Below are 22724 nucleotides of genomic sequence, written 5' to 3'. Positions count from 1 at the left end.
ACTGCTACAACCACCACCACCACCACCACCACCACTACTACTGCTATGGGATAATGTAGTAAAATTCGTAATGCTACTACTTGTCACGGTACTCCTCAACACTGGTAATAATGATATTTATGTCAGGCCACATTCTTCCCCAAGGAGTGGCAGAGTAATTAACAAAATTCTGAGGGTTTTTTTTTCTGGCATCCAGTGCTTCAGATTTTACTTTGAGACGAGGAGCTGGTGGATTGGACCTTTTGGTGTTGGTCATGTGAGAGCAGTGGGTGACTGGGGTCAGTGTTCTGAATGATATTAAAAGAATGTACCAGATGTACGTCCAGGATGAACACATGCCAGGCAATGCATTCGCTGCAATTTGACTCTGACAGCTGACTCTAGAACCATCTTTGTGCCAGTCCCACAAGCTCAACGACAGACAAACACAAACGCCAAACATTATATAACCACCACGGACCCTAAGGTTTCTAAAAGAAGAAGTACCACCTGTCTCACCCACACATACACAGCATTCATATACATGAATGTAGAATAGACTGATGGCTCTGCAGAGGTGGACTATGAAAGACAAACACACAAGTCTGAGCCATGTTCTTAATACTTCTGATATATACAAACACATCCACTGACACACACACACACACAACAAGCAGACAATTTCCTTTGCGTGGACCAACAGGACAACATTTATTGGCCAAATCCAGCCTAAAGGTGGTATTGTCTCTGTCTGTCTGCACAAAGCCCAAAGAATGCAGGACCTTCATCTCAGGTCCATCCACAGACCAGGAGACACAAATATACCATAATCCATGTCTGTCTGTCTGTCTGTCTCTTTTACAAGAGCTGCCACAGGCCCCCAAGAGACATGCAAACGAATGTAGCAGTTTGTGTGTGTGTGTGTGTGTCTGTAAGAGAGAGGCCGACTGCAAAATATATTATATAAAAAAAATATATTATCAAAAACAGCAGAGCATAGAAATAACGTTTATAGTTCTCAGACACGGACATGTGGATGTTTGCCGTTTAAACCCAAAATCAAAAATACATATTTTCCCAAAATGCTCACAACAAGGCATGTGAATGATCTTGAGTAATACCATGTGTCAGTTTTACACCAATTACACACGCACCAGTCCTGGTTTGCGGAGTAACATTACGCAAATCTTTTCCCATCAATCTCTTTCATTACTATAACTTTTGGAAGACGACTAGCATCATTGTGGGAGCACCAGACCATAAAAATCCAGCAGGCTTATGACAGAGTCTGACCCACTGGCACGCTGAGATCTGCTCTCAGAACTGGTCCTCTATGGGGCTAATGTCTCATAATGAATGTGATAAGAATTTATTCATGGCAGAATTCTTCACACGACACCTTTAACAGTGCTGCTTCTTGTCAGTTTGACTTTGTTCAGTACTGACGACACATTATGCTCATGAAAACAAATTCCTAAACCCCCACATCAATGGACGGATTTCTTTTTTTTTTTTTTTTTTTTTAAACCAAAGAGCACAGAGTTGCAGATATGAGAAAGAGTTTTGCACTGATGAGAAAATGTTTGAAGAGAACGTGACTCTGTGGAGTGGGCGTGGGATAGTTCCTGTCCTGGCAGCTGTAGTAACATCCACTGTTTCCAGCTTCTCTCCCAGGGAATGTGGACGTAGGCTGACCATCCACCCATTCAACACTGTCCAAACCGGGCTGCGTGAAGCCTTTTCAGCACTGCTCACAGGTAGATGCCCAGGTGGAAACAGTAGCATCTCCTACACCTGTCATAGTGTAGGTACTGTTTTTTATGAAAGATGATTCCGGTGCTGCTGAGAATAAAGCTTTTGTTTTTGTAAATCTAGTTTTCCATGCCTTTTCTCAGTAAAATCAAAAACCCGAATAAACCCACCTGCCCAGAGCCGAACAGCACACAGACAGAGTTACTAGCTCTTACCTGCTAGAGAGAGACAGACACACTATATAGACAAAAGTATTGGGACATCTGACCATCACACAAACGGGGACTTTAATGACATTGCATTCTAAACACATGGACACTAACATGGAGTCGGTCCCCTCCTTTGCAACTGTAACAGCTTCCACTCTTTGCTGTTTTCTCAATATGACAAGATACATAATCACAAAAAATGAGCTATGTTGTCCTGAGATAACTGCATTAAAAATAATTGCACTTATGGCTGTTTTGGCTTCTGAACTACATTTACAGGTACTTTTAAATAACCCTGATGGCTTAGCACTGACAATAAGCTGCAGCACTGGTGTTTCATGTCCAGCTGGGGACCTTAATGTCTCCATCAGGAGACATCAGGAGTTACTACTAACAGTGCAGCCTGTATTGTGAAATATAGTACAGCCTGAATAAATATGATATTGCGGCATAAGGTGCACTCACAAATGTATTCATACAGTACCACTCTAGACTGAGCATTATAGTGAAAACAGAGATCATGTGGATGGAAGTCCTTTGTCTGGAATATCTGAAGCACCAAACAAATACATCCGAAGGGCTGTAGAGGACAAAGATGAGTGAAAAAGGACAAAGAAGAGGAGGAAGAGCAACTACCTTGGAGTTCAAAAGGAAAAGGGGCCTCTGATTGTATGTTCCTGTTTATATCATAGCCTGTATGGAGAACTGGAGGGGTTGGTGGGTTGTTGATCTATAAACCATTCCCCTCAGAGAACACAAGGGCAGCAGGAAGACGAGGTCTCTAATTAGAACCTGCCATCTTCATCTTCTTTTTTTCATCTTTCTGCATCGTTGGGAACAAGGCCACTACAGCATAAAAGGAACAATTTCTAATTGACTGGTTAACTGTATTGTATTGTATATTTACAGCCAGTTATCAAGGTTTTCCAGCTCTGCATAACACCAGGGAACCATTTACTACTTTAAATGCCAGTTTAGCCCTCAAAATTCTATTACAGCATGCTAAGAGTCAGCACAGCAATCAGAGTGTTGACTAATGGGAAACACTAACTCTCCTAAAAGTAAATGATTATGACTCTTAATAGTCTTGTTTTTATACATATTTTTATATGCTTTTCAGTGAACTGTTGCCAAACCAAATTCCGTTATGTTAGGGTTATCTATCTATCTATTCTTCTTCCATTAGTCTGAGTCAAAACATAGAGACTGTAGTTCTGCTTGTGTCTGTGTTTTGCCTGAGGTTGGTTTGTAAAACAGCCAGCAGAGCTGCCCCACAACACATACCACGACAGTACACTCTGATTAACAAGTCTAGCCTGTTGTGCAGCCCGTCTTTACACAATATGCTAAGATATCTACAAAAGCCAATTAGGTTAATGAGATAAAGCTTTGCAGCTTTCAGTTGAGAATACATTCTGTTTGTCAGTCCCGGCTTTTTGGGAATCAGGGTGTTACTACAAGGACACACATGCCTAGAATCCTACAGTGTACAGTTCAAAGCTTTGGGGTCTCCAGTCAGTCTGTCCATTTATACAATCAGGGGAAGCCCAGCAAAGACCGACTGTGTGTCCCTATAGACTCAAGGTCCTCTCCTCTGCAGCCAAGCACAATAAACACCTCCAGAGGTCAGCTTCAATTGCCAGTTCTTCAGTTTGAATCAGGCAGAGCCCCAAATCACACCCAGCCGTGGTAATAATGTATAAAAGAGTGTAAACAACCCACCCTCAGGACCACAGGCGACTGGGTGGGGATCACCAAACATCCCCTCTCTGTGTCAGGGGGCTTCAAAGGTATCAGTGGGGATGGGGTGGGGGGTTGAGACAGAGAAGCAATGCCCAACAGTTTTTATTCAAACATGTTCCTGCCCTGGATCACACTTGGAGAGCAGCTGGGTTAGGCTGGTCTGCAGGAGGAACAGTGGGGATGTATACATTAGTTAGAGTTTGTATAGGAGCACCTTTGAAGATTTCAAACTTCAATTTGGTGTTTGGTTGTTAAGTTTAAACAGATGATATAAAAAGCCTCTACTCTTACCTCTACTTCTGTCATGGGGACACAAATACAAGACACAGAGATATAGAGACATCCTTCTTATGTCACGCAGTACTTTATTGTTATACATCATTTAGTAATATGTCAGTTTCACCTTTACATGTGCATCATGTGACACTGCAGGGCGGTTTTCAACATTTCTCCCTGAGGAGCAAAACACTTCCTGAGTGCACAGCTGCTCAGGGGCCTATAAAGAGCCATTCAGGTGGAGCCTAGCATACTGGGAGGGGACAGGGGCCCAGTTTAGCCCCGCTGGGCAGGAATGCTTACTGCCCACTGCACAAATAAACAGCTAAAATATGTACTGCATAGAGTGTACAGCATACACATGACACAACATACACCTGCTATAACACGAAAAACACTGAGCTACAGGAGGCAGTCGAAGATGTATCAAGAGTGAAATCATCATGAAGGAAATACAGCATGGTGACAGCATTGTACTGTTGAAAAAGGCAGACACTTAAAATAAGATTTTTGGCAGGAAAAACCCATGTAGAGAAATGACAATCTGAAAGTTAAAAAATGAAAAAAAAAGCATGAAATTGTAACTTCATATGTGAAAAATGTCATGAAACATGGAGGCAGTTCATGGTGCACAATTCAAATACATCAATAAAATACAGCCGTACAAGATGAAGGCAGTAATGGGTCCCTTGTCTCCCTGTTAGTATAACACAATGAAAACAGATTCTATACAGCATCATTTGCAAAGCAAGTAAAGGTAACCATACAACATTCCTAAAGGTCTTATTAACGCGTGACACAAAATTCCACACCAAAGCACACTCCTTCAGCGTCGAGCAAATCAGCAGCTTTCGCTATGAGTTAACATCACATAGTGTCAGAACCTTTCAGTACATACCCTGTTAGCATGTGGCCTCACGCTGGGCCTCAACTGGGGAGCTGATGGAGGACGTGAGCGTGTGTGCTTGAGGGGCGGGAATTCTTGGACAGTTGCATTGTTACCCAGGGATTATGCACACAACCGTGACCTCTCACCCCCTGCCTCAACTCAAATGTAATGTCAGTGGAGTAAACTCACATGTGAGCGTTAGAAGTGTAATGTGGTTTTCTGCTCTGTAGTGCAATTACAGTTTCCTGTTCTGAAATCAGACACATCTGAGACACTTAACTGCTCATTTAATGCTGTGAGCCAAAATCAGAACCTTGCGATAACTTTCCATCGTCCCTACCATCTCTCCCGCCCAGCTTTTCCTCAATCCTCTCTCTCTCTTTATTTTCTAATTCTGCTGCACAGTAAGATATCACCATGCATCACGACTGTTGGACACGAGGCAAAGCAGGCGGGCTGTCAGACTTGTTTAGATGATGCAAGGTTGCATATGTTCCCCCTTAAATACTTAATCCTCTTCGTCAATGGTGTCTGCTTGTTGGATCATGTCAAAAAACACAGAGAAGTTTCTGATTTACTTTAGTGTGAAGCTTTTGAAGCTCTGGATAAAGAACATCTAGTGTGCCATAACTCAAACAGAGAGCCGAAGTCAAACTGAATCTTCCAGGTTCTGTTCCAGAATTGCCATTAATATTTTTGTTTAACTCACCCATAAGAACCAACAGTGACACAATAATGATTTACTATAAACACCCAATGTAACATATGTAACAATCCAGATCTTGGACACTAGGAGGTACTTTTTCTTAACTTCAGAATTAGTTCATTTTATCTGTTTTATATCCCCCACAATTTTCCTATAAAGAAAACAGGGGTCTGGGTTCTTACGGCATCTTTGGGTTTAAATGGCCTTAATGAACACGGTTCCCCATTAGCCCCACAACTTTAAGAGCTAATCATCACTGCTCAGCCAAAGAGGCAAGGCACCACTAGCTCAGACTAACTCAGCTCAACTGTTTGAGTGACAACAGAGACCGTGTTTGTAGTTTTCTTCCATGGGAGCTGTAGTTTTTTTCTGTGGTCACAGCATAATCGCAGTTTAACGATTCTGTCCTGGAATATGGAAAGTAAACCTCAGAAACATGCTTCATTTTTCAGAAAGACCAAAGAAAGATTGGACTGAGTTAGAGAAGTGAACAGAACAGATCCTACACAAGATGTAACTCTCTATAATGAATTTCAATATGGACATATCTGTCTGCGTAGTCGGTTGGTCCCACTTCATAATGACAGTAACAAAGTAAAGCAACAGTATAGATCAGTGCAGAGGCTCTACATTACACTACAACAATATGTGTAAGTCTTTAAGTCCTTTCCCAGCCCAAAACACTATAACTTGTTTAATCACGTGATTAATCTTCAACCCCAAAAATGAATAACTGAAGGAGGAACAGGAAAGTAACTTAACCTCCCGTGTTGCTTACTGACTGAAGCACAGTCGTATGTTAAGGAAGCTGATGCTGATTCCATTTCACTTTTCACTCCATCCCAAAAAAGAAGATAAATGAGGTGAAGATCACCGTAAATGTCACCTGAGCCTTGACTGCTACTGTGAGCACATGTCTAACTGCAGCACTTGAACCAGAGCTTCATGGAAACTCTGCCAACTGCAGTGATTCACACAGAGAACATTTAAGGCACTGTAGTTGTGGTATTTTTAGTACTTGAAGTTATGGAAGAGAACTGCTTATTTTAATTAGAATATTTTCTAAATGCATTCTGTATATGTGCTACGGTAACATGGCAAGTTAGTTTGTGCGTTATCATATTTAATAGTTTGACGAAAAAGAACCAAAGCTCAGAGTTCCTTTAAAACTCTGCTGTATGTGCTGGATGTTTGAAAGTCACATACTGCATTAAACTAAAAGTTTCTGATGTACTGTATAAAGTATAATCTCTTTGTAACAGATGAAGGAAATGTGCATTCTGTCCATCTTATTAATGCATGAATGATAAAATCAAGGTTAAACCCAACAACACACCATACAGGATTTTAAAAAGTGACAAATGTGGTACAAAATCTTTGATGATATGATAGCTTTCTGCTGTAAACTAGCAGCGACTCCAGCCTCCTTATATGGATAAACATCAGAGCAGACTCTGCTGTATTACAGACTGAGGCTAGTGCTGTTGAATACTCACGTACAGTAACTTGAAGGACGGTAAACGTATAATAAATATGATTCATGTTAATAAAAATCAATAAAACTACATATTTTCCCCATGGCAACCATCCCTTATTTGTCATTGGCTGTCAAACCAAAGGAAAAAACTTTAGGAAATTAAAATCTCAGAAATAAAAGTTTCCCTACACCCTCCATGTGAAACAGTTTATGGTCAATGAAGTTACTCTGAGAAAACTTTGTCATACTTGTTTCCTGCTTCAAATGTTGCTGAGACACATTTTGTCGTGTCAGAGCGAATAGAAAGCAGAGTCTGGACAGCTGATTTTGATACGGCCCGTGTGTGTAACGGTGGTCGCTGTGTGTGTTACTGTGTGACAGGATGTGTGTGCTGGGAGCAGGAGAGTTAGTGGGCGTGCTTGTTGTCTTCAGCCGATGGCATTTCTTGTAGAAAGGGAGAAAAGGAAGAGCGGACGGTGCGACCGCAGAGGGGCTGCTGCACGCGGAAGTTGTTCACCATGCTCTTCTGCACTTCTTCCTCAGCTGAGGTGAACAGAAGGCTGCGGAAGACCGCGAGCTACAGTGGGCAAAAGAGAAAGTCAGGAAAAGGGATATCGAGTCTTAAACGGGTTTATGCAAATATGTTCACACACCTATTCACTCATCCTCTGTTTAATACTAATTGGTAACAAATCCAGTCGTGCAAGTTCAGCTCAGTTCTACTGCCTTTATTGTTAAAATAGTTGAACACACCTCGAAAAACTGGATAGTCAGATTGTTGTAATGTGGCCAACCAACAACGTAGCTGGAAAAAAAAATAAACAACTGAAAAGGAAGGGCAGAGTTTTACTCTGAAGGGGAACTGGAGCTCTCTGGTGGTTGGTCCAGAGTTCAGCTCAGCCTAAAGCTGCATGTTTGGGGAAAACATTGGATATGATCCTTAAAATATGTAATGGTGAGTGTGTTACAAGCAGGTCCCTATTAACACCTTCAGCAGAGAGAGGTCACCATTTGGACTTCAGTAATGACACTCACTAATCTCAGTTTTGGTCTCCACCAACTTTTGAGAGAAACATGTATTTTTTAAATGCTCCATTATATGTAGTCACTACGCTTATTTATCTCCTGTAGTAAAGCAGCTCCCTGCTGCATCTGAAAACAAGGCTGAGGAACGAGGAGTCCCACAGAGCTGCACCACCTTCAACATAGTCTTTTGATCCACTGTTAACATAATAAATACATTGATTAGGTGAGGGTGAAAATAAAAGAATAATTTCTCATCTGTGGAGATTCACACTCCATTCACAAATGTCAAAGAGCCATTTTCTAAATGTTACTTAATAATGTGATATTGAAGATGGCAGAACTCAATTGCAAAGGCAGTGCAGCACCCAGACAGTCCACAGCACATTACAAGAGTTATCTTGTAATGCATCTCAACAAAAGGTGGCATTTACAAACAATTAATTACAATTTGTATATACTTCTAACATCATCAAATGAGACCAGCTAACCATCACATGTTGCAGCCTTTAACAACTAACGGCCCTGACACACCAAGCTGACTGCTGACTGTCTGCCAAATCTGAGCTGGCAGTATCTGTGGCCCTAGTTTTTGCATTGTGTCTTCCGCTGTCTGGCACAAGCCACGGCTTGTTGGCGTTATTTTTGCGGACTGAATACAGATTGAATCGGCAGCAGAATCTGTTGGCAAGAGAAAACACTGACTAGCTGTTCGGCTAAGCCAGTGCTTCTCAATTATTTTCTGTTGCGCCCCCCCCCAGCAAGTAGAAAACAATTCGCGCCCCCCCCCCCCCCCACCTCTCCGCCGCGACTATAAATAATAGTAATAATAATATGTAATAATATTTAATAATATGTAATAATAGGATGCTAACAATTCTCGCTGGTTTACTGAAGTAGCATTCACAAAGCGGGATGATTGTTGGCAATATTCGGCACGTTTTGGCTGAAAAATCTCCAGCGGCTTATCAGCATGATTGGGATGTAATGTCTTCAAGTGGCGCCTTAATTTATTTGGCTTCATGCTGTCCGCTGCCAACATTTTTAGACAGTAAACACACCGGTCTGTCGTCTCCCACTGTAGTCACAGTGAAGCCAAGCGCTACATATGCTTCGTCATATTTCCTCGTCTTAGCTTTCGGGTGAGTTACTTTTGTCTCATTATCTTCGTCTCTCTCCGCCTTTCTTCTCATCCCTGTTAAAAATGTCTTCATGTTGTCTCTTAAAGGTTCGTTTACTGCACTTCATATCGCCTGCTCGGTGCAAAAAAGCCGCTACACCATAGAGCTAATACTCCCTGCGCACACTCTGACAATGAGAGCGCCACTGCCAACTACTGTAGTGGATGTGCAATTACACTTTATTCTAGTACGGCAAAAAAAGCATGTTCCCCAGGGTCACACGCGCCCCCCCTGGCATCGCACCGCGCCCCCCCAGGGGGGCGCGCCCCACTATTTGAGAAGCACTGGGCAATCAGCGAACAAGAAGGTAAACAGGAATGAGGAAAGCAAGCAAACAACTAAAATCTAAAGGTGACAGAAGGCTTTAATCATTTTTTTTTTAAATCTATCATTCTATCTATGATCTATCGCTAATATTTTCATAACAACATAGTCACCTTGAATAAAGCAACAGAAGACCAACTGAAACCATCAGTCTTCCAGTTTCCCTTCTTAACTGGTGACTACAGACTGCTGCCACTGAGCACCATCTCCTTCCTCAGTAAGTGCACAACATGCGGGTCGGTTGTAGTCTCTGTGGTGATTTTAAGTGCAAATTCTTGGTCCTGACACGGTTGAATTGAGGTGAAGTGAGGTGAGGTGAGGTGATACACGAGTCGGCCTTTGTGGTTTCTGCGACTTTAGCTTGTGTGTGGGAGGTTTTAAACCGGGTTAAAGAAAACAGCACGACACTCAGTCGGTTTCTGCATCAGCTCAGCATCTTGGACAACGATGTCTTTCCTTCAAGCTAACAGTGCAGCTTGTCATTCACATACATGCACGACAAATGAACTCATTAATTAACTAATGCAGTTACCTTTTCAGAAGGAAAACACTGCTGCTCACTTATCTTCATTGCCAGCTGTGTTTAATATTGTATTTCACTGGACTGGACAAAGAGTATGAAAATAGTGCCCCCTTTTCTGTTTGCTGAGTCAAGAACAGTTTGGAATTGACAACTTATTCTGACCCAAAAATCAGAATTGAACCAAATCATGACACTCACACCCCTAATATTGATTATCAAAGCTTTAAGCTGGAGTAAACCAATAAAATGCAGCCTGATTAAATTAAGGATAGAGCTCAATATGAAAATATAATGAACACTAAAGTCAAATTATAAAGCTTGACAATGACCTGTGTGAAGAAAGAACACGCACACACACACACACACACACACAACACCTGATCATGGCTGACTTCTATGGGCTGCTTCATAACGATCCAGGTGACGGACTCTGTCAGAGGGGGTGTTGTCAGAGAGCCGTGGTACGTCCAGTATTCATCAGTGTTGGCGGGTAACAGACAGGCGGGGTCAAACCTGGTAAACTCTACGACACTGTCCTACAGACGACCAGAAACACACAGGGAAAAAAAAAACCACAAGGTCATTTATGTTGCCTGTTGAATTATTTTGGACGTTAAAGGCCAGAGACAAGAAATCAGTTGTTCTCAAAGTGGAGTCCTTCAGGGGGGTTCAAATGGGTCCCTAACAAAAAGGTGAATAACTTCTTCACACTTTCTGTAATAAAACATCTAAAAGCAAAAGGGGGAATGTGGACTAATTAGTGTCAATTCAGGGGTCCAAGACATGAAAAAGTTTGAGAAAACCCCACCATTTTAATACTACAACTATCATTATCCAACACAGCAATTATTACACAATGAGGGTTTTACAACTGTGACATTTTGTCTCGTTGAACAAACACAAACTTTATCAGACATCATTAATGATAAGAGGTGTAGTGGCAATGTTGTAACAGAAGGGCAAACTATGACCTCCAGTCACTCACCCTACAGATGTACAGCTACTAGCATGTAAGAATGTATAAACATATTTTCATGTCAGAATATATCATAGCTTTTTTCCCCATTAAGGACTATATTCATGTAACTACTGGTAACAGGCAAAAGGCTGTGCATTGATTTAGCACTGAAATGTGTAATGTGCATTATACATTTTTATTTTTACATCAGCTTAGTTGCTGGGACTTAAACATTAAGGAGAAGAAACTACAGAAAAAGGACTAAGTACTTTACATTCTCATTTCTTTAAGAGAACAGTCCTGTAATTGCTCTACTGAACCACTAGAGGGTGTCAGTATCTACCTTCTGCTGAGGGATGTATCCACTCAAACCAAGATCTGAAATGGACTTTGTAAGGGTCAATATATCTGGTTGCCTGACTGAAGGGCACCTTTCAGAGTTCAGCATTTAATCTGAAAAAAAGCAAAAATGTGATGTGTGAGCGTGTGCGTGCGCACGTGTGTGTGTGTGCACACATGCACTCACCTTATGTCTGATAGCAGGCAGGGCGTCTACCAGTTTCTGGAGCCCCTCATGTCTCTTTCCCACCTACATAAGCATTAGACATTAATCCAGATTACAGTTACGTGTAAGGCTGCACACACTATTTAATGCACACAGCATTAGCAGCATGTCTACAGCACCAGTGTGCAACGAGATAGACTGAAAGACGTCATCACTGAAGGGTGTGTTGAATACCTTAAGAAAGACTCCAATCACAGCCAGTCCGTTGTCCTCAATCACTGCCTCCTCAAACAAACTGTACTTGTCAGAGTTCCAGTGGACCAAATGGAGCTGAAAACACACACACACATACATCGTGAATCTATGTGTGTGTGTATGTGTGACTATAAACCATAACCTTGATCTTTTGAACCCCTGTGCCCTAATCCCAGGCCCGCCCACTCACTCTGTCCTCCAAATGACCCATTAACTTCTTGTGTTATTTGTCTTTTCAGAATAATAGTTCATTGTTGTGACAGGCTAATTATGAATTCACTGTGATGTGTGAAAGAAAGTGATAACTCCATATTAGGATATTATTTAAATGAGGAGCAACAGGTGTGCATATTCAAGTATCAACAACAGTGAAAGTCAACTGGGGGTGAAAAAACAACTGAAAATACACATTCAAGTCATTGTCCCAAGAAGGGACAATGCAACAGCTCTAATCATTTGCACATCGTCGCTGGTTTGAAAATACACGTGGACAAAAAGTTGTTAGTCAGGACTGTAACATGATCCTCTATGTGTGAACTCACACACATTGACATACACACAAAGACTGCTGAGTGATGCGAACAATGACATGAACACATTCCCAACACCACTAACAAGGGCTTGGCAGAGGACACACGCGGACGCGGACGCGGACACACACACACACACACACACACACACACACACACACACACAGAGTCAATGGAACCTGTTGTTACATAACTGTGCTGAAGTTAATGGAACAACATGAAAACAGACGTTCTGTGGTCAAACGTGAGGCTGGACAACTGTACCCGTTTCAAATCCCACCCACTGGGACACAAATACAGTGGCTATGTTGGAATTTGGATTTATATCAAAGATAGAAAAAAGAAATGGAGAACCACAGCTGGATCAAAGATTCTGGGAGCATACACGATACTGACTGTATGACCATAACATCATACAGCAAGATAAAGATGTGAGTGATACAACACACTTAGTATGTTTCCAAGTATTTCACAGGAGACACACAAACAGAAAAGAAACGAGTAGACAAGGTAAGTCAACATTTGCACTGTTTAAACAGGTGCAGGTTGGTTTTCTTCCACTTTCCCTTTCTCCTTTTAACCCTGAAGAGACCATTTGGTCATGTGGAAAGTAAATGCAGAGGATTAACTGAAGTCTCTCTTGCTTTCTTGAGCACTACATAATTTTTTTCCTCACTCAATGGTCTGGTCACATGAGAACACACACACACACACACACACACACACACACACACACACACCATACATGTGACTGCATTGCCTCTGTACTTAACATGCCCCATTACTCCAGCAGCAGGCATATCAGGATTCTTTTAAAGCAGCAACAGAGGGTGTGTGCAGCAAAGCTAAAGATTTGGAGATGCTGTTGTTACAGGTTAATGAGGTGCTGCACGGCACCATCAGTCTCTACAGTCGCTTCAAAAATCAGTTCACATATTGCTCAGCACAGCATTGTTGCTATGTGACAGAGCACGACACTGCTTTGTGTGTGTCGGGGGGCAGGTGGGTGGGTGGGGTCTGGACAAACATTTTTCAATGGGAAGTGCGAATTTTAAAAGTTTATTTGTAGGTTTTCTTTATTAATACGATTGATAAATCAACTCATCAGTGTTATCTGGTGGACAAACTATGTAATGAAGTTAAAGTTTTTTAATAATAACTTGCACCGTGATTTGTTATTACTTGTCGGCTGACAGTGGTGGAATATAACTGTACTGTGAGTGTTTTTGCATTCTTAAATCTGCACTATTATTTAAATACTCATAGATACTCTGTAAAGGATTTAAATTCTTCCACCACTGTCAGTCAACATGTGCACTGACACTGATATATCTGCAATAAGCTAATATCGGCTGATACGTCCGCCTGTTCCATTTATTTGTCCACCTCTGCAACAGGCTGTGCAGACACACTACAACTCCCAGGAGTGTCGTCTCCCAGGACAGCTAGTGGATTGGACATAATGTTCGTATTTATTGACATCATTTTGATGCCGTGGGAGTTTAGTTTTTGGCCATATTTCATTCAGCCTTAAACCTCAATATAAACATCATAATAAAAAAGTGAAATTCAAAATCCTTTAACTGTATCAAAAGTTGCACCAGATGTATTTTGATGATGTTCTACAGGACTACAATAAAGTGATCTTGTTATTGTATAACCCCCCAGTTCATGCTCATAATATTGTGAGGCAGATATTTCCCAAAGGGTGAATGTTATTTTTCTGATATTCTAAAAAGAAAGGCATATCCGTCTTCCTGTCGTTTTTCGGGGTTTTTTTGGGTTTTTTTTACTGCTTTCATGGCAAATTTCCTCTTCTGTCTCTTCTATATTTATGGCAATATCACAGAAATATGTGCCACCCTGGTGTCCCTGCAGGAATTATTTTAAGTTCATGTCCTCTATAGGAGAGTGTTTGCTGCAGCAGACGCAGTACCTCTGCAGGGAACAGCCTCCTGTCCAACGTGTGCTCCGACCCCCAGGCGTTGCTCTCACCCCAGTGGAAGTGGAACTGGCACAGTCTGAATTTGTCTTGCAGGGGGCCCCCTTTAAGCGCTGCACCAGAAAGTAAAAGGACAGGCAGATCAGTGCATCACATTTCCCAGTCCTTTGAAGAGAATGAAATGCTCATTCTCCATCATATCTTGTACTATTTATTAGTATCTGCTTCCTCTTCCAAAAGGAGATGATGATCCCACACAGGCTCTTGACGAACAGGTTGTTCAGGTACTAATGCTACCCTACAAACGTTCAAGAAGACGTATAGAGACAACAGTCACGTATGAAGCAATTATATTACACCTGCAAGGTGTTCATTGGTTCTGGCAATCGCATTAACAGATAAAGAGGAGATACTGCATACTAAACCTGGAGTCATAGCACCTGTGGTCATGTCTGGGTCACTCCATTGTTTCGTTGTTTATTTTCCTGGGAATAAAACACCGTTCTCAACTTTCCATTTTCATAAACCTGTTTTTGTTCCCTCAGCACCACACTAAGCTCATAATACAAAGACTGAGAGCGTGCTAAAACCATTAAGTAGTTTATTTTAAAGCAGCGGCATTTGAACATTTGTAATTTTACCAAAATAAAGTTTATTCGATGGTTTGGAAACTTATATAGTGTTTTGGTGCAGCCCAGTAATTATACCAAAATGACCAGAGCTTTAAAGATAGGCTATACAGAAGTCTCTGAGGTCAAGGCAAACACACGAGTCACATGACTGTCACAGAGCCACATGACAATTGTGGGTTTTATCTGCTGCTCGAAGTGTAGCATAGATGGTGAATTTTCTTACAGACAGCGGTCTCTTTAAGGGGCAGGGGGTTAACTAGGGGATAATCCTCTTGCATAGATCAAAACATGCATACCCCATGCTGAAATTTCCTTTAAATCCAGTCAGATTTAAAGGGAAACTACCGACGTTCTCACAGTCTAGCAGTTCATAAAGAGGAACTTAGATGGAAAGTTACATTATTTTACTTTGTACATTCTTTAGGGCAACTTAGAGTAAGACTGAGCAGATTTAAACACATCTTCAGACAGAGCGTATATATGAGAAAGAGTACTTACTGGACTTGTCTGTGGTGTCATCATACTCGACCAGAAAGGAGTAACCGTTGTTCCAGATCTGCTGGCAGGTCTGCGGGTCGTAATCGGCGACCAGAGGCTTCAGCTCCGAGTCGAAGACGCTCTTCCGAACGACGATGTCGATGGGAGACTGACATTCACCTCCCGGTACCTCGAGGGGTCCCTGCCACATGGGATGCACTGGAGGACAGGAGAGAGGAAGAGAAGAAGAAGAGGAAAGAAATCCAAGTGAAAAAAGTCTGAGAAACTGAAACAGAACTCAGTGTCTGCTGCCATCATGGAAAGAAAAAAAAAAGAAAAATGCTGACACCTACTTTTCATGTTGTACTCAGCTGCTTCCTGATGCATTCTTAGACAGTCCATTTTCAAACAAAAAAAGATGCCTCTTAAAAATCATTCAAAGACTACACAGTGTCAGTACGACCTGGATACACTCAACCCTTTTTCTTTCTCAAGCTGTCTGAAGGAACTGAATGAAAGAGGAGCAAGTGAGCAATAGTACTTCCTCCTAGTCCTCTTACCTTTTTTTCTAAAAGGAAATTACAAAATAAGAGAGAAGTGGGCAGGCTGTACAGAAAGTGACACACGGAATGTCCTGGCTCGCCCCCAGCTCCCCTCCACAGCGGGGGAAATCAGACCAGGACCTTTGGCGGGTCAAACCGCCAGCTTGGCCGACGTCTGTCAAAGGACCTGACTTCTAATTACACAAAACTCAGCTCACTTTCCCTACCTCCTTCCTTCTTATTCTCATGAAATCCACCCCCCCCCCCATCCCCCCAAAAAACCAAACACATTCATCCACTTGCTAATCATCCACCTATAAAGTAATTTTTCTTCATTCTCATGCTCAAGATCTAAAGGAAAAAATTCTGTCGAGTGCTGCTGTCAAAGCATACAAAAGCAGTGCGCTCTTTTGTTTTCCTCTTCATTCATTCAGCACGGAGCTTAAAGTTTCCACTGAGATCCGAGCTGAACAGGTCTGACTGGGAGATGACCTTCATCTTCATCGGATTTCAGCGGCTCCTCTTGGGGGAGTTGGCCGCCGTTCATGCTCATTCGCTGGGTAACTGGAAGATGTGATGTTCTGATTCATGGTGTGTCGGTGCTCCTGAACGTGTCACATGACGGCCAGATGTCTTGAATCAGAAAATCACAAACGTGTATGGAGAGTTCTGAGACGGCAGAGAAGTCTTCCGCATCGACAGCCACAAATGCTAAACATGGACAGATATTATCAAATGGTCGAGTGTGGACACCATGACCTCCTCAGTGTTAACACAGAGAAATAAAGACTTGCTCTGTGGAACGTCCTTGAGCAAACACTGAACGCTGACTCGTGAAGCCTAAAATGCTAACGCAGCTTATTCAACCAGTATCCACTTATTCACCTGTTAAAAACACAGACTAGTTTCTTTTCATATTTACTTCCACATATTTCATATACTCAACACCCATTTTCATAGAACGCTACAGTGTTCTGAGTTTATGATGTTCTTTTTGTACCCGTCACTTAGCCGGCGCTCTTACACTCGGCTCCCTGCAAGACCATTTTCAACCTGGAAGGGCAAACCCGACTGGAAAGTCTGTGCTGCATTACCATGCAACATAAACACAAGTTTAAAAAAAATAACAAACAGACAAAACGTTCACAGTGCAAGACTGCTAGTTTATGAAAGCTGGTTTTCATACTATTTCATCCTGGGAGGTATGATGGCTTAGGATAGAGAGACCAGACAGTAACAGATCAAATGTACTCACAAAAATGCATCTATGATGATTTCCCTAACTGTGGGGAGGAATACGCAGAAAGACTAACTTCTATTGTCTCTTATGGATTAACAATAAAAATGTATCTAATAATAACAAGTCTTTTGAGAAACAGATCTGAATGTCTACCTTTGAACGTAAATGAACGTAAGGACTCCTGTTCACTGATTTAGAAATGAATGTAACAGAAGACTTGGGATCTTCTGCACAGTGTTCACATCCAGATGAAGAGCAGATAACTTGAAAGATAAAACGGAAACTATCTGTATGATCATATAACACAATGAGGAAGGGGAAAAATATGTGCTTGTGTAAACTGGCTTAAATGAGCAATAAAAACTTAATACCAGTTTATGACAATGTCGATATCATTTTTGTACATTTGTCCATCGTTTCCATCAGTCATGATAACACTGACCCTATCACAGTGACGTGGCAACAGCACTTCAGTGACGAAACATGAGCAGTCAGAACCAACAGTTTAGCCTGATTATACCGTATAAACCAGTTTATCTAAGGCAAAAACAAAAGTGAGCACACCTGAAAAGTTGCTAATAATCCTTAGCTGTACAGGAAAACTGTCTGTACTGTCTGTGCTGTCAGTAGTAGTACAGTAGGTCAAAGTTGAACCAGGAAGTCAATCTGTAAACTGGGATGGATGATTACAACACGGTTTGGGTAATAACGTCACAGTTAATCATTCTCATTTAAAATAAGCTTGAATAAACCTGTCTGTACGGTCATCTGACAGCTTTCCTGTCCCAGATCAAACAAAAGGTGCACCCTGTTCAGCTTGTTGTAAAATATGCAACACGTAGCACCCAATGTTAGTGGAGTGAAATAATGTGCTTTTGAACTTTTTGGTCCCTTGTACCAAAGAAAATGTGGATAACACAGGACTGGAGTGTTGAGGGCTGAAATGTGATGTGTCAGTATTTGGGTTGTAAAAACACTGTAAAAGCAAAGCAGGAAAATTTCCATTTTGAATGACTCATTCATTTACTGTTTTTACTGATTTGAGCTTTTAGCATTGTCTCATGTAAGGCAGCTGTATCTGTTTGTACTAAAATTCCAAATACATGAAGTTGCTTACTTATGGTATATATTGTTACCATTATAAATGTAAATACACTGTGATTAGCGATTCTGCCATATTGTCCACTCTTACTTGTGTTCCATTTTTCCTAGTAGGAAATGAGACTATAAATAGTTCAAGAAATAGTTCCCTCTGTTCTTTATTCCATCATGATGCTTTATTAAACTATTCCCTTTCTAGATGCTGACCCTAAAGCCACTGGACTCACAAAGGTCAGTGACAACATAGTAAACATTACTCTTGTTATTTTAGTTGTTTTACTTTAAGGATTTTTTCATTATTTGAAGTATTGGTTGTTATGTTGTTGTGAGCTTGTAGCTCCTGTTAGTTTAATCAAAAACCTAACAGTCACTGATTTTGTGTTATCCTTTTGTAATGAGCTGTAATATTCAACAAAAATAAAGTTTCGATAAAATGAATTTTGTAACAATTTTGTCTTTGCTAGCGAAAACCCACCATGAATCTTGAATACAGCTATTCACATCAAATCCCAGCCTAAAATATGACTTCAGGGGATGTCCTGGCTGAAATTTCCGACTGGGAAACAAACACACCATGAGTCATCAATCTTTCTTCCCCTCACCTGTAGAAATGACGGCCACATGCAGACCTGCCTCAGGGAAGCACAGACTGCCTCACTTATCTGCAAGTCCGATTTTATAAACAGGAATGCCTCATTCTGAATATAAATGGCACCAGGACAATCACAGGGCTGACCAATGCACTGGCAAGAAACTTCATTTCTAGTGGACTACTTCAAAGACAAACCAAAGAGCCTTTCATAAAGTGCCAGACAGACAGTTCAACAAGCTTGTTAAAGTTAAATATGAACTCTGTTTATTATCATGGTTGAAAATAAAGCCTCTGCTGGACTGGACTATTTATCCACTTGTAATTTTTTTTGCTTGCATGTTGACCCTGTGGTTGTAGTTAGCATGAGATGGGAAACAAGACAAGGCTTATGTTATTGGGTGTGGTGAAGGAGCTGTTGCGACCTGTCAGACAAGCTTGGGTGTCTCCAATATTCTGTGGGCACATTGCAATCAAGGCAACTGACTCACACTGAAAGTTTAACATGCAAAGGAGCAGCGACGTTACTGTTATGAGCACAGGTGCATCTTACTATTGTACTATTCGAATTTTAACATTTTATGAAATGTCTATTACATGATCTACAAGCTGTAGACACGGACATGTGGGTGATGAACTTTGTAATATGGATATGATAGAGACAATAAAAGGAACAAAATAGTAAAAGTGTGATTCTGAAAACAACATCGCTGACACTGTGCATATATAACGACTTCGAACACGGACCCTATATAGGTCAAAGGGCTTCAGATGGCCCCTGTATGGAGCAGTGATCAGGGATATCAATACTTCCGTGGAAAACCTGGAGCGTGAAGCCAGTCTCAAACACAGCTGAGTCAACAGAGCCGTGTTTGATCCAGGTCCAGTGATGAGCAAAGTCCCGTCCGAGCTTTCCACCGTTCCCCATGCACGTTTTTCAGATGACAACAAAAGTGACCATTAACTGATGCTGTGTGACCCACAATAAGAACTCAAACCAAACCACTGCAATGCTGACACACACACACACACACACACACACCGTCACAGCTGGCGGTAATGCCCGAGATTAAAATGTTCCCCTTTGAAGCTGTATGATAATGAGCAGCTGTGTCGACACGCTGGAAAAACAATAATCATGGCGTGCAGCTGTTTAACACGAAGTACTTACTCTGCGACAGCACATATTTGCTTGAGCACGCCGTGAGGTTGCATCTCCTGACAGGCGTTATCCGGTGACTCTTGGCGTGTCTGACGAGCCGTCGGTGAAGCTGTGAAGCTAGAGGTCTTATTACGGATGACAAAGTCACCATATTGATCACGCTAACGTTACCAGCTTCACCACGAGCGGTTACACGAGGCGCTTAGCTGCCCTTAAAAGTCTCTCGTCGCGCTGTTTGACCCTTAGCTAAAAGTCAGCTTTGTCTTTTTAACTCCACAAAAGTTAAGCTCTCGGTACAGCGTATGCTCAAAACAAAACTATCGCGGCTGCCTGCTTTTCTCTGGCGCTGCCCTCGTACCGTATGCCTGAGGGCGGGGGAAGGACCAGTCTTTTGCTATACCCACGTTCAAACCGTGACCGCAAAAGTCAACATCCGTTTCTCCTGTAGATACAGCATCAAAATAACCCAGTTAAATAACGTCCTTGACAGTACGGACCCCAGATAACAGATTAGATAGAGGTGTTGTCAGTTAACTGTTAGCTCGGCAGAACGAGTGGAGAAGGGGGGTAAAAACTGACCAATCAGGGGCCGCCACTGAGGGGCGAGGCGATGATGATGAAGGACAGACTTAATGCATCGATGACAGACAGGTGGGATATTTTAAATGATATATACAGTCAGCCAAAATAATGTATACACGCATCAGGAAAAAAGGGTAATGCCATCTGCTGGGGAAACATCGTACAACAGTACACAGTGTTATGGTAATATGATCAAACTATATGGTATCTGCATGTATAGAAGTACTTATACATATTAAATATTTATGCATGTTTTTCTTTCCCTGATCTGTGTATACATTATTTTGGCTGACTCTATATGTATGCACACACACACACACGAACTATGACCAGGGTAGCTGATTTAATCTACACTGATATCCACTCCTGCTGTACAATGAAAGATTTGTTTGATCTATAGTTTTTTTCATCAATATTATTTGACATGCTATACTCTTTTAAGAGTTGCACTTTTTTTTTGTTTTCCTGTAAATCATTAACCCTATGGTATGGATACAAATTTTAAGGCATCTCTGCTTTTATTGAAATAAGAGATCTGACAAATATACATTACAAGTCCTGCATTCTTAAGTTAGTTAGTTAGTCCGTAAGCAGAATAGCCCCTTAGTATATAATTACTATATTATTATAATATAATAGTATATAAGATAGGCCTTTAATGTATGTCTTATTTTATGCCTTTGTTCCTTTATTGTTTCTAATGAAATGTTGCATATAAAGAACATTGAATTCCCTGTTTAAGCGCTACACAACTAAACTAGCTTTGCCTTCTTACTACTGTATGCCAACTCAAAATTTTTGGTCTTTTTCCACAGCCCCAGATGTCTTGGTGTCATTCATTTTTGTTTCCAAATTCATCCTGTGTCCTGACTGCATCATCCACTGGGGAACACTTAAGTATCTGCCAATCAGATTCCATTTCCTTAAGCCTGTTTACAGCAAAGCGCCGTCTCTGTGTACGTGTTTGGTGGGTTGTTAGCGTTGCATCAGTTACTCTTCTCAAGAATGTCACATTCTGTACAGAGCTAATCACATGACTGTCAGACTTTAATCCCTGAACCCAACAGAAAATATTTACCAGGAAACTAAAAGAACACAATCACATGCTGATGATGGCACGCTTTGGCAAAAAATAGACTCTGACAGAGGGGTTTTAGTAGCTGTAGTTGTTTTGTTTTCTGAGCCTTCACTTATTTTCATGTATATTTTATAATTCAAAAAGCCACATACAAAAAAAAAAACAAAAAACCAAAACATCTGTTTGGGTTATTTCTTCCGGTCTTTATAATAGACACTAATACATGGACTTTGTACCAAGAGGAAGGACAGACAAATAAACAAGATAACACAAGAAGCTCTACATTACTTGAGTTTATTGTCTTCACCAAAATTGGTCCAAAGGGCTCTTATATGCATTCAACAAATCAGATCACAATGAAATATGAAATTATGGACATTGAAAGAGATTAGACTTGAGAAGGCAGCAGGAGCTCAACTGCTACACTTTGTGCCGATGGTGTTTATGTTATTTTAGTGCAGGACTCCACTGCCTTCACCTTGACCTCTGCAGTATGAAAACGAATGACTCCATGTCTGGTCGTCTTTAACCGTATAAACAAACTGCCACATCTTTGCTCAAACAGAACCAAGTCATACTAGTAAAAAGCAACCACAACATGTTTAAACAACTACCAGCCTGAACGTAAGCCACTTATGCTGAACCGGAGCACTTTGGGTACAGAGCAGTTCCACAGGGAGCCATGTTAGTGCCACTGTGCCTGCCCATGGCTGCTTCTCAGTAACTTTGTTTTGATTCTGTAGGAGCTGGACGCAGTGGCGGTGTTACGGAGGGCACGTTTACGCATTTGCAGCCAAAACATGTTAGTTCAAGAAAAGAGGTAGCAAACTAACACCCCATGGCACAACATGGCCAAACTCTCTATCAGTGCCTCTGTGCTTTACCCACCCAATCGCAGACATCACCAGCAACTACAGACAAGCACCCCGGCTGGAGTACAAGCTGCACACTCCTGGCGTCGTCGGTTACCATCCCTTCACAACACGACTGAGCAACATTATGACCCCCCCCCCCAAAAAAAAATGTTTTGGTGTTTTGTTTTGTTTTTT

At 41.5% G+C, this 22724-nt stretch overlaps 1 protein-coding gene and 1 long non-coding RNA gene across 3 annotated transcripts; one reads left to right on the top strand and one right to left on the bottom strand.

The window, feature by feature from the left end:
- Window positions 1-4028: 4028 nt before the first annotated feature.
- On the bottom strand, window positions 4029-20592 carry ca5a (carbonic anhydrase Va). Of its 2 annotated transcripts, XM_046393814.1 has the most exons (8): window positions 20025-20592; window positions 15735-15769; window positions 15403-15600; window positions 14267-14385; window positions 11780-11875; window positions 11567-11629; window positions 10460-10618; window positions 4029-7608 (listed from the first exon to the last, which is right to left on the bottom strand). In XM_046393814.1, exons 1-8 carry the CDS (start codon window positions 20066-20068, stop codon window positions 7438-7440), a joined length of 885 nt encoding a protein of 294 aa, XP_046249770.1. In that variant the 5' UTR covers window positions 20069-20592; the 3' UTR covers window positions 4029-7437. The 2 variants fall into 2 exon arrangements, with proteins under 2 accessions (XP_046249770.1, XP_046249769.1); XM_046393813.1 differs by lacking the exon at window positions 15735-15769.
- Window positions 20535-22686, top strand: LOC124061683. The gene is made up of 2 exons (XR_006843791.1): window positions 20535-20666; window positions 21413-22686. It is a non-coding gene; the product is annotated as an uncharacterized LOC124061683 (long non-coding RNA).
- Window positions 22687-22724: the final 38 nt, after the last annotated feature.

Source organism: Scatophagus argus, chromosome 7 (genome assembly GCF_020382885.2).
Source record: "Scatophagus argus isolate fScaArg1 chromosome 7, fScaArg1.pri, whole genome shotgun sequence".
NCBI classification, from domain to species: domain Eukaryota; kingdom Metazoa; phylum Chordata; class Actinopteri; family Scatophagidae; genus Scatophagus; species Scatophagus argus.
Note: the sequence above shows the minus strand (reverse complement) of the source record. Positions and strands in the feature narration are given on the sequence as shown.